The following is a 14,965-nucleotide window of genomic DNA, read 5'->3' as shown; positions in this document are numbered from 1 at the left end:
GGTGGACGTGATGATACTAGTTTTACATATAGCCTTCTAATATTAATATTTATAGTTATGTGAAAATTTGCTTGTATCTTTAAGACTGTGGAGTACCTACAATGCATGCATTCTTTCATTCAGATTTGAAAAGAAGTAGTTGACAATAACTGTGTTCTGAATATGCTACCACTTTGCGTGAAGTCAAAGTTGCATCACAACATTGAAGTCTTAAGTACTACGCCATTAATGAGTACCTTGGGCTAATGCATATAGCACAAGAAATCTGGACAAAACCTAAAATAATAGGAAGACAAAAACCCAAAAATAGGGACAAATTTTAAATATAGTTCTTATAAACTTAGAAAGTTGTTCAAATAATAGAATTAGTGTTAGTGTGTTTTTTCTGAAGGATATGAAGTTTACCACTCAAATGTAGTGACTTTAATCCTCAGTGATTTGTCAGAAAACCACAAATTTTATAAGGAACAGACCAAAAATATGAGGCAAAAACCTGAACATTCTGCAAAAATCTGGACAGTTGAGAGCTCTGGGCTAATGGCATAAAAGTAATACTAGAATGGCAAAAATTACAACTGTTTAGCACTTAAAAGCTTGTGTGATGGTTTGTGGTCTGTTTTCTCCTAACACTCGAATGTGATTGTTGACCTTCTCCTATGTCAATAAAAATACACTCACTCACTCTTCTCATGTATCCCACGGTACCCCATATTACTATATAGCATACACACTGACCTTAGTTTATTCCTGAATGTGGCACAATTTTGGAATTAACTATATTTAATATACAAGGACAATTCAAAAATTAAACTCAGTTGGATAACATTCAGTATCCCTCTACATTGCGTTTGCGTATAACAAAAGAAAGTCTACATGAAAATAAAAACAAGTGGTTTGGAGGGCAGTGGTTCAGGTGACAGCATGTTTGCTCTAGGACAATTCCTTTTAAAACTGATAGCAATGGCTTTCAGTAAAAAGGTGGTAATTTCAAGGAGAATAAGAATTGTGGAGCTGGGGTGGGAAAACAGGCTCCCAAAGAGCTGCTGCATCTTCAACTCTGTGAGATGCGGAAATGATGCTAAATGTTGCATCAGTGAATTGTTCAAGCAAAACAGACAGCAGCAAACCAAACAACTAGTCTGGAGGTCGACCATTGCTAAATGAGGTGATATACTAATTTTTGCATTTGCTTTAATTTTTGTCACAAGAAAAATGTTACTGGAAACATAGTAGAAGCAGGGGCAAAGTAAACAATGCAAGTAGACCAATGACCTATTAAATAGTTTTTGTTTTCATTTTCTTAAATACTTTGAAACTTTTAAAAATACTCAACTGAAACTTTTAAAAAATACTCAACTGTAATGACTCCCTTTTCATGCATTCTTCCTGGTGTGTCATGAAGGTCAGCAAACTGCACTGCCACCTGGTGGTAGATGGGCAGCAAAAATTCTTCCCTAGCTTTCAACTGGTTTGATAATTTTTTGCGCTCTTCTTCTGATAGTTCTGGTGTACCTAATTTCGGAAGAACAGAAATAAATCAGTCTCAGATTTACTTATCGATAAAATAATAGTATTGTGTCTTTTGTTGCTGATAGTTATTACTCATTCATTCCTTGGAAAATACCTCTACACAGTTTTGTTTTTGACCAAAATGACTACAAGTGACTTCTCCATTTCAAAATGATCCAAATGGATAACTTAGGTAGAATTAAATTTCATGAAATATCACAGTAAGTGTGTCTACACAACTACTATGCACATATTATAACACAAGGTACAAAAGACACTATTATTTGACACTTAATTCTAGTGACAGTTATACAAAATGGACTCCCTACTATGGGCAAATAGCTTTTGCAAATGAAAAAAAAAAGGTTAGCACTTAACAAAATGTTACCTTTTTAACATTATCTAGTATAATGTTATCATTTATTACCATTACTGGATTTCAACCAGTATTAACTAAGCGCAACACAAAACATGCTTTTGCCATTGAGTTCATTGGGAACATTAGCTGACCAGTCTGACTTAACAGACAGACTGAATTAACAGACTTCTAGCTATACCACTTTTAACAAACAGAAAGAAAGCTAAACTATTAAGAATCTTGTGGCCTGAGTTTGATTCCATAATTCTTAATTTGCCTACTGTGTGACACTGAGCAAGTCACTTATCCAGATAATGCTCTGAAAAGAGGTCAAGTGCTTGACAGCACTGGAAGGGAAGGGCATGCTCATCCTCAGGTGGAAGGTAGGGCAAAGCAGGACGAATATAACCACAAGCCCTCAGAGGATGCAGTAGTTTATATAGGTTGGTTTACAGCACACCAAGCCACCACTGGTGGTAGCCCTCATTAGTGAGTTTCCAATGCTGATGCAAGTAGCCAGCACCCCTTGTCCTGGGGACAGGGCTATGGACTTGCACAAAAATGTTCTCACTGATGGGATATCGGTGAGTGTCCAAGCTCCCGGATGTCTGCCTGAATGATACCCCCTCAGGACTGCTTTTGCCCTAGTGGATATGGTGACTCTTCATAGGGGTAAGGCTTGATGGTAGACAGGCAGAGAGGGAATAAACACTTAAAATAGGGACAGGGCATGGAAATAAGGAATTAGGTGCAAACCTCACTATCTAAACCCTATTAAATTGCCCTCAGAGACACCACATAAAAACACAAAAAAAGTACAAGGTAAAAAAATTAACTGTTAAGGCAGACAATCCTCTCTCCTATCTAATTCTAAAATATGTTGGTATGAGGTAAATAACATACTAGCTAAAAACAGAACATCACATTTAATTCCTCCATTACTCTGGAAGACTTCAAATTTAAATTCATCACTACCCCTATATTACTCGCCCTTCAGATTTGATCTCTTCTTTTCATCCTTCTACCTGAAAAAGATGTCCCCCTGAAATAAACTGAAAAGTTACTTGACATCCATTCTTCCCCTGGTTTCTTAAACTTTTGCAAAGGCAAGGTCTCGTGCACACTCAATTACATCTTTAATATTTCTCTTTCCCATCTTTCTGGAAGGCTTTCACTGCTCTCCTTCCTATAAATAAGTCACCTAACAAATCTACAAACAAACAACCTACCTCACCACTTCCTGTCCTTTACAAACTATTAGAAAATGATATTTAAAAATAAACCCCCGAATTCCTCACAAAACAACATTCTCACAAGATTCCAACATGGCTTCACCCCTGGAAGAAATACAGTCACTGCCTCCTAACTATTTCTGATTTGGTCATTAACTTGCAAGTACTGTGGTCATTGTCTTCACCAAAGCCTTCAGCATTGTTAAAGTAGTCTTATCTTATCATTGTCTCCTCTTCTTCATTCATTTGGCCCTACCACCATAAACTGGTCATAGAATGATACTGGTAACTGGTCTTTTAGAATCATACTTGTCTGTAACTTTCCCTGTAAAGCTCCTTAAGGTTCAGTTATGGGACATATTTAATTAAACTTTATAAACCCCCTTCCCATTGTCCTGCATCCCTTTAGTGTCACAATACATGCAGAGGATTTTGTTCTTATTAGGTCCCAGGGCTCTGACAACTCCATCACCTGGATGCAAATCAGGCACTCCTGCTCCAAGACCTTCATGCCCTCCTTAATTGGTTACAGAGTGAATGGGTTACTCCTTACTGGAACAAAGTTAATAAAATGGTATTCAGAACTAGTGCCAGATTTAAGTCCATCTCCTCACATCACACTATAGCAATTGTATTGATCTAGCCTTCACTTACAAATTATTTCAGTCTCTTCCTTGATCCTGCACTTTCAAAGTCAGTTCAAATAAAGTACATCAAGAATAAAATTAAATGTTCCGGTTTCTTCTGCTGCAAAAATTGTCATTTCTTTATCTCCAGCACTTATGAAGTGATTGATAAAGGCAATCACCTTGAGTATGATCATCCCTCTTCACTTATGCCTCTGCTCAAAATCAAAAGGATCTCCAAGTCCTTTCTTACCAGATGTTGCAAGTTCATCTTCCATTCTCAAATATAAACATAATGCCCTCTTTTCATGCCAACAGACTCCAGTCAAAGACCATTCAGATGGTTCTTCCAAGTCCCACCAACCAAAAACACTCAAACCTGACTTCTCCCCCAAACTGACATCTAAACTTCACCCTAAAATCTTCCGGTACTTTCTTAGATCACAGTCCAGTGAGGCTGCTCCACTCTACAGGCCCTCTGATCATGCATTCTCAATACTCTCTGATAACACGTCACCAAATGCTGGAAACATCAACACCCCCATGGCGTCTGTAATAAACTGAAAAAATTTAAAAAGAAATATAAGCTTGCTTATCCTAACCTGTTCAGTCTTAATGCCTTCAACCCTTTGGCCTAACTTTAACTTTGCATACAGTTAGTAGCATCTTGTCTTTTATCAAACCTGTATCATTGATGCTCTACAATTACTCTGTCATATGAACTCAGATTTTTCCTTTGTCACTTTAAATGTATGAATACTACCTTGGACCTCACCTGAAAAAATGTTTTAACCAGATCAACAAAGTGTAAACAAATAAACTGAATAAATCTCTTATTGCATAAATATTGACTGTGTAGCAACTAATTTGCATATCACTCATTATTTAACCAATTTGATTCTTTTTGATTGTTTCAACTCACTTGTACCCTATTTTTGCCTTCTTGTTCAGTCTTTTAATCTTGAGCTGTGGATGAAATAGATCCTACTTGGATCACACTAACACCACAGTTAAAAAAGTATATTTTCATCAGTCCAGCCAGAAAAATCAGCTGAATGTTGCTGAAAGATGAGACTGTTTAGTGAGCTTTCCCTTCCCTGACATACAGTGACCCTACAGATGACTATAATTAGAAGCGTTACAAGGGTGCAGCACGACCCTACAGATGACTATAATTAGAAGCGTTACAAGGGTGCAGCGCGACCCTACAGATGACTATAATTAGAAGCGTTACAAGGGTGCAGAGTGACCCTACAGATGACTATAATTAGAAGTGTTATAAGGGTGCAGCATGACCCTACAGATGACTATAATTAGAAGCGTTACAAGCGTGCAGCCCACTAGAACAAAGTATATGTTTGCACTCCCCATTAGCAACACTTTTTTCATGAGTTTCCCAATTAGGCATTGTTCAAATATCAGGCTGATTTGCCCATTTAGCTGCTTATCCTGTTCACTAACTTATAACTGACACAGTATGTCAGTGTGGTGGTACCAGCAGCCAGAACTATAACTATGGTAGGGTGAAGGGAGTAGTTGCCCTTTGAGCAAGCTGTTACGGATTATGATCAGCAATCACTAACGGGGTATGAGGACAGTACCAGCATTCATTTAAGAAGCCACAGATGATATTGTGGCTTCTTACATGAATACATTTAATATTTGGTCTTCAGCTTCAGGTCATTTTTTTGTTCCTACTTTAGATTGAAGGGGAAACAGTCCGGGTACTGCCCTGGTGCCAGATGACCTAGCTATGGCTGCTGGCGGTGGGTATGGCAGCTAGCAAAACCACTCTGTCAGTAGAACAGATGACATTCTACTGCCAAATAATGCTTCTTCAAGTCATGTATAAGATTCAGCTTGAAAGTGAGTCCCAAAAGGCAGGCTCATGGAATACCCAGTATCTTTGCCCTGAACCTCCCTGTTCTACTGATGAAAGAAAATTGGGACAATCGTTCTCTGCTGGAATAAAAATTGTGAATAGTTATGACAATTCTAAACACATCATCATGACATGCCAGTGGTGCAACTCTCTGACAAGGCTGAAAAAATTCACAACTTTACAAATGGATGTTCATCCTTTAGAAAAAGGAATTCCACCCTTTTTCAAGGCATCACAAATCACTGAAACTTTGAAAAGAGCCATTATTGGTCAATATAAAGTAGGCAAACAGCAACAAGGAGAAAATCAGTCACAATATAGAAAAAATCAGGTTAAAATACTTGAGAAACAACAATGGGACAACCACGACAAAGCACGTATATTTAGTAAACAATAAGCAATAAACAGATAAGCACTTTTGGAGATGCCTCCTTCATCAGATCAATACAAAAAATATGAAATCAGTCTGCATATAAATACACTTGGAAAACCAATCACATTAATTAAAACCTTTAACCAATTAACATTTTCTAGCCTTTAAAATAGGTTTTAAAGGTATAAAACCATTTAAGCCTGGTTGAACATCAGCTCTCAAACCAGCTATCCAATGGGTTTCTTTAACTTCTGTGGCATTCTTTATATCACCACCTTTAGGTGCAGGAGTGTAAGTATCCAAAGCCATAAATTTAAAACCATGTTGTCGAAATTCATTAATGTGTGGAGCTACTGCACTTTTTGCACATTTGTCCGTATATCACCCATATGCTGTAAAATACATTCCTTTAATATTCTATTGGTTTTACCAACATAAAAAGAAGTGCATTCTGAACAGGTTGCTATATAAATCACATTTTTAGTAGAACAGCACCAAAGACTGAAGTGATTGGTGTGGTTCCTGGACTACCACCGAAAATGCTAGAAAACTTTGGTTAAATCTGTTAATCCTTTTGGTAATTATGGTGCTGGTAATACTGGCAGTACTGCTAATTTACAATCACTGAATACCAGTAATGATATTGCTTCAATTATTCAATAGTTTTATAAACAAAAAAATTCAAATTCAAGTCCCTGATGTCCCTGATGTGTGACATATTTTCTGAAGAGTTCTTAGAAGAAAAAAAGGTATACCCAAGGGGATTTACTTTAACAAGTTCCTTCATGGCTTTGACAGTGATGTTTTGACAAAATGGGAGTTGAATTATTTTTCTAGAGAAAGCAGAATGAAGTAGAAATTAAATTCTTGAAGAATTATCTAAATAAGTTAAACAGTGACACTACCCATTACAATTTCCATAACCTCAATGATCAGAGTGATATAGTTTTCAAAGACATGAGAAAACTGTCAGTGAAAGAAAATGTGAAAAAGATAATTAGGGACAAATAAGAGTCTGGGGAGGGGATAGCATATGCTTTGAATAACAATAAGAAACAACCAGCCCTAACTGCTCCTCAGACGACCCATGTTTGAGTAGCGGCACTGGCACTGGAGAGACTGGATGGAGAGAATGGCAGTGAGCAGCTGATGACAGCTGCTGCCTGGGCTCACTGCAAGACCAGCCTTAAGAGCCTGACAAGCTCTATAACGGTAAGGGGTAAACTGCTTGGTAAGGGGGCTGTACAGGTGTGAAATTGTGCATGTACCACCCAAAGGCAGCAATTGTGGAGCTTGCAAGACTGTCACAAGGTGAAAAGCAGTTAGTCACATTTCCTGACAGCAGTAGGCCACTGCACCAATGTCCTAAATTTCTTCATTGGCCCCAGACGTGAGTTAAGTTGAGACTGGGTGGACTTGACCAACTTGGCCCGACAGGGGGCCAAGCATTAGGGTACAAAATGGTCATTATACCTTACATGACCCATAGAGTTGCCTAAGATGCATTACAATAAAGTGCAAAGCATTGTTTGACTGGTAGTCTTGGTCCTACAGTAGTTACAAGACTCATTAGTAGAGCAGAAATTCCCATTATGCATTGCAATACTGGCTAGTCTACTATTATTAGTAACTATAGCTTCATGCCTCTTATATGGCTCATAGTTCCATTCAAGTCAGTTGCTGTTGCTGGGTGCTCAACAAGGTCTTCAACACAAAACTGGCTGGATTAACTATTTACTGTCCCAGAAGATAAAAGTTGGACTGATTTGAAGACTAAGAGAGGTAACAAGCTTTCCTTTGCTTCTTAAGCTAGGCATTTTTCTGCTGGTAATCTTGGCCCCAAGTCTCATCGGTGGAGCAGAATTTCCCATCATGCAGTGCATGGTGCTTATGAATATTTGCTAATGAATACAATTACAAGAAACAACTGTGGAATAGTTAGTTTAAGACAGTTTGAAAACAGACTAATAAGCATAAATAAATAAATAAATCTAACCAGATCAAACAAATTATTCCAGATACTGTGATGTGAGGTAAAGTACAGTTGTATTACACTAACCATAACTGGAGATGTTAGAGTAAATCAGTGTTGCAGTACTGATTCTTGGGTCTTCCTGCCAGACTCCTATGACTGTTCCAATTTCCAGAGTCTTTACATCATTTTTACTGATGGATGTCCAAGGAATGACGTATGGACATCGGGTTATAAAAAAGGTCATTCATCAGCTTCATTATCAGGTGTTTCTAAGCAGTGTACAAGCAGTCTAATGCCAGAGGTCAGTACAGCCTCCCCAGATGTCTGGGTAAGCTAGGGTAGGAATACACAAGTAAGGGGGAGAGGGGATGAGGAAGGATATATCTACATGACTCTCCTCTCTCCCTTGCACCTAGCAAAGGGGAAAAGAAAGGGTTAGCAGACAGAAGAGCTGGAGGGTGGAAGCCTGTACTGCAACACTGATCTACTTGAACATCTACAATTATAGTAATTGTAACACAACTGTAGTATATTTAGTCATAGTCAATGTTGTAAGACTGATTCTTGGAAGGACTCCCAAGGCAAGAGGAAGGGTGGTAGGAGAAGCTGTTGACCCTTAGGAAATAAGGTTTTGCAAATGGCTGTAGCAAGCTCTGCTCCAGCTCTTGAGGGGATGCCTCAAAGGTAGTGTCTTGTAAAGGTATGCATTGAGTTCCAGATGACAGCTCCTAGGATGGCCTGTGTATTGATGAAAGCAGGGGTACTTGCCTTGTGCCTGAAGGAATGGGCTTTGATATGACCAAGAAGAGGGTTTTTCATGGTAAGTGTAACAGACCCTAATTCAACTGGCTATCCATTTGGATATGGTTTATTTGGAGACAGGTTTGCCTGCTTTCCCTCTGCAAAAGCAACCAACAGTTACTCTGCTTTATTTATTTTTTGTTCTAAGTAGTACCTGATTTGTCTCTCTAGATCCAGGGAATGAAGGGTTTACTCCACTTTTGTTCTGTGGGTTTGGAAAGAAAACTGGCAGTTGGATAGCCAGGTTTAGAGAAAGTTCTGATAAAGAATGAAAGATGGATTAGATTTAACGGTTACCCTATACCTGTGAAAGACTGTGAAAAGCTCTTTGCACATCAGGGCTTGAAGCTCAGATACCCTCCTTGCAGAAGTGAAGGCAATTAGTAAGGTGGTCTTCCAAGTGAGAATCTATAATGGAGCAGATGCTGCTGGCAGGTGAGTTTTTCTAGCACTTAACGGGGATCTCAGGTAAGAAATGGGCTCCTCCTGGGTGGTCTGAAGTGAATGACCCCATTTAGAAATAGCTTCAGTTGGGGGGAAAAAGAGTAAATGGGGGAGGAATGGGGTAGTCAAATTGAGATGGCAGAAGCATGCATCTTAATGGTAGAATAAGAAAGGCCCAGGCTGAAACAACCTGAAGGGTATTGCAGGACTTAATTGATGTCTGCTAAGAAGGGCTGGTGTTCTTTCTATTGCACCAGTTGGAGAATCTCCTTCATTTTGAGAGGTATGATTTTCTGGTGGTGGGTTTCCTTGCCTCCTTATGGATGGTTAGAACATCAAAGGGTAATTGACATTTTTTGGTGTTAAAACCCAATCCACCAGGCTGTCACACTGAGTGTGGCTAGTTGAAGATGGAATAATGAGCCCTTGACCTTTTCTCCTTGGGGAGGGTGGAATCTCCCTTTGCTGAGGGTCAAAAGGAGGGAAAACAGCATTGTCTTAGCCAGTATGGGGTGATGAGACTTATGCATGGTCTGTCTCTCCAGACCTTTATCAGTAGTGTGGGGAATCGGGGGTAAGGGTGAAAAGGCATACTAAAACAGTTTGGTCCATTTGAATGAACATGTGCCTGCTTTCTGGGTCTATATTACGTGATTGAATGATAACAATAGTGAATGCTCTAAAAAGCGAAAATGCACCAGATCGAAGTGTTTTTTTGTGGGATCGCAGTACAGTGAAGAATGGAATATTTGCCCTTTCCTCACTGTAGTGCGATCTCAGAGTTTGTATATATATATATTTAGCGGGGGGGGGGGGGTTTCGACGTGGTGCATTTTCGCTCTTTAGAGCATTCACTATTGTGATCATTCGATCATGTGATATAGACCCCCCCCCCTGTTTTCCATGTACCTGTCTGCTGGGTTCTGCAGTAGAACCTCTGATGTTGTTTTGGTGGAAGACAAAAAGGTCTGTTGAGGGAATTCCCCACTGTAAGGTTAAGTCCAGGAATGTCTCCCTCTTCAGCATCCATTCTTTGGGGTCCAGAACATACCTGCTTAATGAGTCTGTCAGGGAATTGTTCAGTCCTGGAATGTAGGATGCTATAAGAGTCAGTTTCAGCTCTTGTGCCAGCAGCGAAATCTTCACAGCAAGATTGCACAAGGGATGGGAAAGTTTATGTACCACATGACTGTAGTGTTGTCTGTCCAAATCTGTAAAGTTCCTGGTGTTAGGCTCTGTTGAATGGCTTTCATTGCTAAGTAGACAGCTGATAACTATTTTTGGTTGATACGTAGCTTCTTCTGATCTGGTGTTGAGATGACCTGCAGCTTCATGGTCCCCAGGAAAGCCCTCCAGGCTATGTCTGAGCTGTCTGTAGTAATGGTCATGTCTGCCTCTGGCAGAGAAAAGTCTGCGCCTGTTTTCTGTAAATTGTTTTTTCCCCCCATACCAGCTCCTTTTTTAGGCATGGAAGGAGAGGCAGGAGTGTTTCCATAGGCTGAGAATGCTGTTCCCACAAGTTTTTTTTTAGGAAAGAATGCAGCCTTCTCATTTGTAACTTTAAAGGGGGGAGGGTCATGAGTATGCAAGAAGCCACGTACTCCAAGATTCTAACAAATTCTCTTGTTGAGATCTGTTGCTTTTTCAGCAAGCTGATCATGAACCTTGTGAAGAAAGATAGTTTTTTTCTTGTTGAAAGAAGACTTTTTGCTGCACAGAGTGTATGAAGTCTCTGAGAAAGAGAATTGGTTGTCTTTGGAGGAGTTTGAGACTTGTGGAGGTTTAGAGCGAGACCTACCATCTGGAAGCAGTTCATTGTGACTTGTAAAGTATTTAGAGTCCATTCAGCTGATTTTCCCTGGATGATACAGTCATCCAGGTAAGGGTATATGTGAACCCCTAGGGTTCAGCACTGGTTTACAAGTGAAGCCAAGTAATTGGTGAAAACTCTTGGAACAGTAGACAGACCAAATAGTACAGCACAGAATTGGTAGTGCAAGCCTGCTGCTACAAAGCACAGATACTTTCACTGGTAGTGTGCAAGAAGAACATGAAGGTAGGCATCCTCTGAACTGAATGGAGTAGCCCATTTCTATGATATGAATGACCCACTGGTTCTTGGTAATGGTTTTCCATTGTTGTAGGAAGGACTAGAGTCTTTCTGACAGAGGGTGGGGGTGGGTAAGGATTAGAAGGACCAGGGGCTGAGGATGATTACAGCTGGTCTCTGTGCATGGTGGTTTCTTTGGAGCTCCATGGTCTCTGTGTTTCTTCTGGTTGCCACCTTCTGGATTGTCTGCATTTTCTTCGCATGAGGAGGCCTCCCCTTGTCCTATGGGGTGGGCAGGCCTTAGCTTAGAAGGGTAGCTCCTATTATAACTAGGTGTAGGTGACAGGTAAAACTCTTCACTGTTTTAATTTATTTTCCTTTTTTATCCACCTATTTGAACACCTTTTCAGCTGGGGGGGGGGGGGTCTGAACAGGATCTCCTTGTCTAGAGGAGCATCCAGTAGCTCTGCCTTTACCTGGTCTGAGAGTGGTCGACTCCTGAGCCATGCATGTCTGTGAATGACTGGGACAGTGGCAGCTGCTATGCCTATGCAGCTAGTGCATCATACCCACATTTTAAGGAGTGTTTGGAAACCTGTAAGGCTGCTCTAGCTATCTCCTGAATTTCCTAAGACAACACTTTATCAGAAATAATCTCTGACTTAGTAATATTTTTGCCCTGAAGGGATTCTAAGTACACTGTACTAAGTCATTTACACTGAGATAAACTCTTTTGGTATCTGGACCCATGTAAGCCTACTTTACGGACATGCCTTACATTGGAGTAAGTCACTTACAATTACAGCAAGTCTTTTGGAATCTGATTTCCATATAAAACTGCTTTATAGACAGGTCTTCTAGTGGAGTGAGTCACTTACACTGGATGTTTGTTTTTTGGAACCAAGGCAGGCTTACACTTGAGTAAATTACTTATAATGAGAGCAAGTGTTTTGGTATCTGGTCATATGTCTTTGCCTACTCCAAATACATGGATGACACATGAAAAAAAGGTGCAGAGAATAGGGGTAGCAACTCTAATTTCTAACCTATCTTCCAATGCTGTGATTTAATGATGGCCTTTAGGATGACCCTGGCATCAAAATGGTTACACATACTATAAAATTCAAAAACAGGAAAAAATTCCCATGGAATTCTAATATCTACAGTGCAGGCTCTAAGTGAGAATAAATTAAAAATGATTACTTTTTTTCCATCTTCACTCTTGCAAAATCTCCTCTGACAGAAATAAGAACATGCAAGAAAAACGCACATTTGAAAATGCACCATTATAAGCTTATTTGTACAAAAATGCTACAATGTTTAGTTTACTTATTGAATTTTTGATTACCAAGCAGGTCTGCACTGAGCCAAAACCCCATTTTTTAGGACTGCTCCAGAAAATGAATCTCCCTATGCAAAAAGTTGCAAGATGATTTGTATGTAGAGTATATACAATAGTACACAGACCAAGCAACTAGTATTAACATATAAATAATAATAAAAAGATATAGCTACTAAAGGAAAAAGATGCATAGTGTTTTAAGCTATCCAGGAGTTGGTTGAAATTAAGAAAGGAGACAATTGGCAGAGTATGGGAGGAAACGCTTGCAAGAGTGTTAGTTGCAATTCTGATGTGAACGTGCGACAGACAGACATGTAACAGTATGGATTACCACATACATCATATATGGCAATATGCAACAGCAACGGTATTCTTGAGTAATGGGGACATGCATACATTAGTCTGTGTTAACCATCATAAAAGCAAAAGAAAATGTTATTTTACCAAGTTGTTCTGCAAGGCCTGCATATTCTGCATCTATTCTCCTCATGGTTTTCACAAGATCCTTCTTCCTGAACTTAATCTCCACTGTACCTTCAGCCTCCAAAACACCACCCCTAGGAAACAAAATATTAGGCTTGAATTAAGTGTGTCATATTAATGTATGTGCTTAGTGGACTTTAAAGTCTCAGAGTGGAAACTTACAGCAGGGCTAAGGGAGGCTCCACAAAACATAATAATAGCTTTGAGTTAACAGGACTTTCTTCATTCTTACCAAAAAAAAATTCTCACACTTTAGTAAGATCTGTTCATATGATGCTGATATTCTGCACACTTGCTCAATATGTCACTTTATGTTTTACATGAATATTTGTTCACAGAAAAGAAGCATACATGGCAAGAAAGGAGAGGAAAGTAATATAATGACGGTGTCGCACTTTGTTACACATCTGCTGAAAGGTGGTTTTAAGTGCCTCTCTTAGGCCAAGAACAGTACATAAATTTAAAGCACATAAGTTACATCTAAACAATTAAAAAAACTGTTCATGGTACTACTGTCAGAGTCTGGCAAAGCATAAAACATAACCTAGTAAAGTTACTTAGCTAACCCAAAACAAAGACAAATAAAGTTGCACATCTGAGGCTTCATTTAAATAATCAGTGAAAGTGATGTTTGGTAAGTGCTGCCTCAAAGCCATGTACAATGTAAAATGACAAATTATGCCCACCCATCATGTTTTACTTAATTACATTATAAGATGTGCATCAAAGGGACATTAAAATATCTGTAACAAGACTCCTGTGTTTTAGAATAAAAGTCACATGTACTGTACAAAGGAGTTTAAGACACAAGAATAGTAGTTAACCATGTGTTGAGTACAGGAGGCTGTGCAATAACACCTCAGCCAGCAGTTTCTTAACATTCACTTGTACATCCTGTGACGAGATGGTACTCAAGCAAGCAGACAAGCAGATTACCAAATAGTTCCCCTGCATCTCTTAATATTACTAGTGAAGGAATGCCTCAAGTGGAGGATCAAGGCCTCTCACTCTAAGTTGCTTTCTTTACCATATTAACAATAGTACTCAAGAGCAATCCAAGGAAGAGGCCCCAAGTCTTGTAGAAACATCCCTCTTACTAATCCTTATGTGGGATAGAAGGCAGGAAGGCAGACCTACAAATCAACACATGTTCTAAGACCTAGAGAGCTACACAGTAGGGATCTGAGGAACAAACTAGCTTACTGAAGGTAATTTCAACCAGCAGATTCTTAAAACTCCAGTTTAATTCTCATCTGGTATGCCTTTTGTGGGGATTTTGCATATTTCCTTGCTGCCATTGTGGATAGTTCCCTTACTCTATACACATACGTGAAAGTAAAGACTGGAGATGCTGAACTTGCTGTTAGGTAGGTATATATTCTGGTAAGGACTGGCAATCATTCCAGGATTGGTTCTTTTGTGGTATGCTTTGCTTGGTATGATGCACTCTAGCCCTCACCAACCCTGGAAGTAGAAGCATTATGACAGCGGAAGCATTACTACAGGGGGCTCAAAAGGTCTGCTTTGACATTTTTTTTCATTCTTGCCCTCATGCCTACTGACTATCAAGCAATCCCTCAATCAGATTTACAGTACTTGAAATGGGGCAGCATCCAAGTAGTCATAAAGGGTGCTTTGTACTCGCACAAGCATCCTGGCAGTGACAGTTTTTTTTTATTTTATAGCCTAACCCTACATCTGGTGGTGACATGAACAGTTGCACTCCCTTGTCCACGTACGTATGCTCTCCTTTAAGCACCAACAGGAGGCTACTCTCACCAGCGTGATTGGTCATACCCCTATCTTCCTGGCAGTAACTCCATGCATTGTGATGAGCCTTCACTCTCCAGCCAAGGCCCTGTCATCAGAGCACATGCACAAGCCAGGTGG

General features: G+C 39.5%; 1 protein-coding gene across 1 annotated transcript in view; it reads right to left on the bottom strand.

Annotated features, from left to right (window-relative positions):
* ACACB (acetyl-CoA carboxylase beta) overlaps positions 1-14,965 on the bottom strand; it is a 1,510,375-nt gene that overhangs the window by 139,160 nt on the left and 1,356,250 nt on the right. The window contains exons 48-49 of the mRNA XM_044068517.1: positions 13,037-13,149; positions 1,358-1,512 (exon numbers count right to left, since the gene is read on the bottom strand). Coding sequence (XP_043924452.1) covers positions 1,358-1,512; positions 13,037-13,149 — 268 coding nt within the window. The remainder of the gene's footprint in view (positions 1-1,357; positions 1,513-13,036; positions 13,150-14,965) is intronic.

Source organism: Protopterus annectens, chromosome 4.part0 (genome assembly GCF_019279795.1).
Source record: "Protopterus annectens isolate FY-2018-M chromosome 4.part0, PAN1.0, whole genome shotgun sequence".
Taxonomy (NCBI): Eukaryota; Metazoa; Chordata; order Ceratodontiformes; family Protopteridae; genus Protopterus; species Protopterus annectens.
Note: the sequence above shows the minus strand (reverse complement) of the source record. Positions and strands in the feature narration are given on the sequence as shown.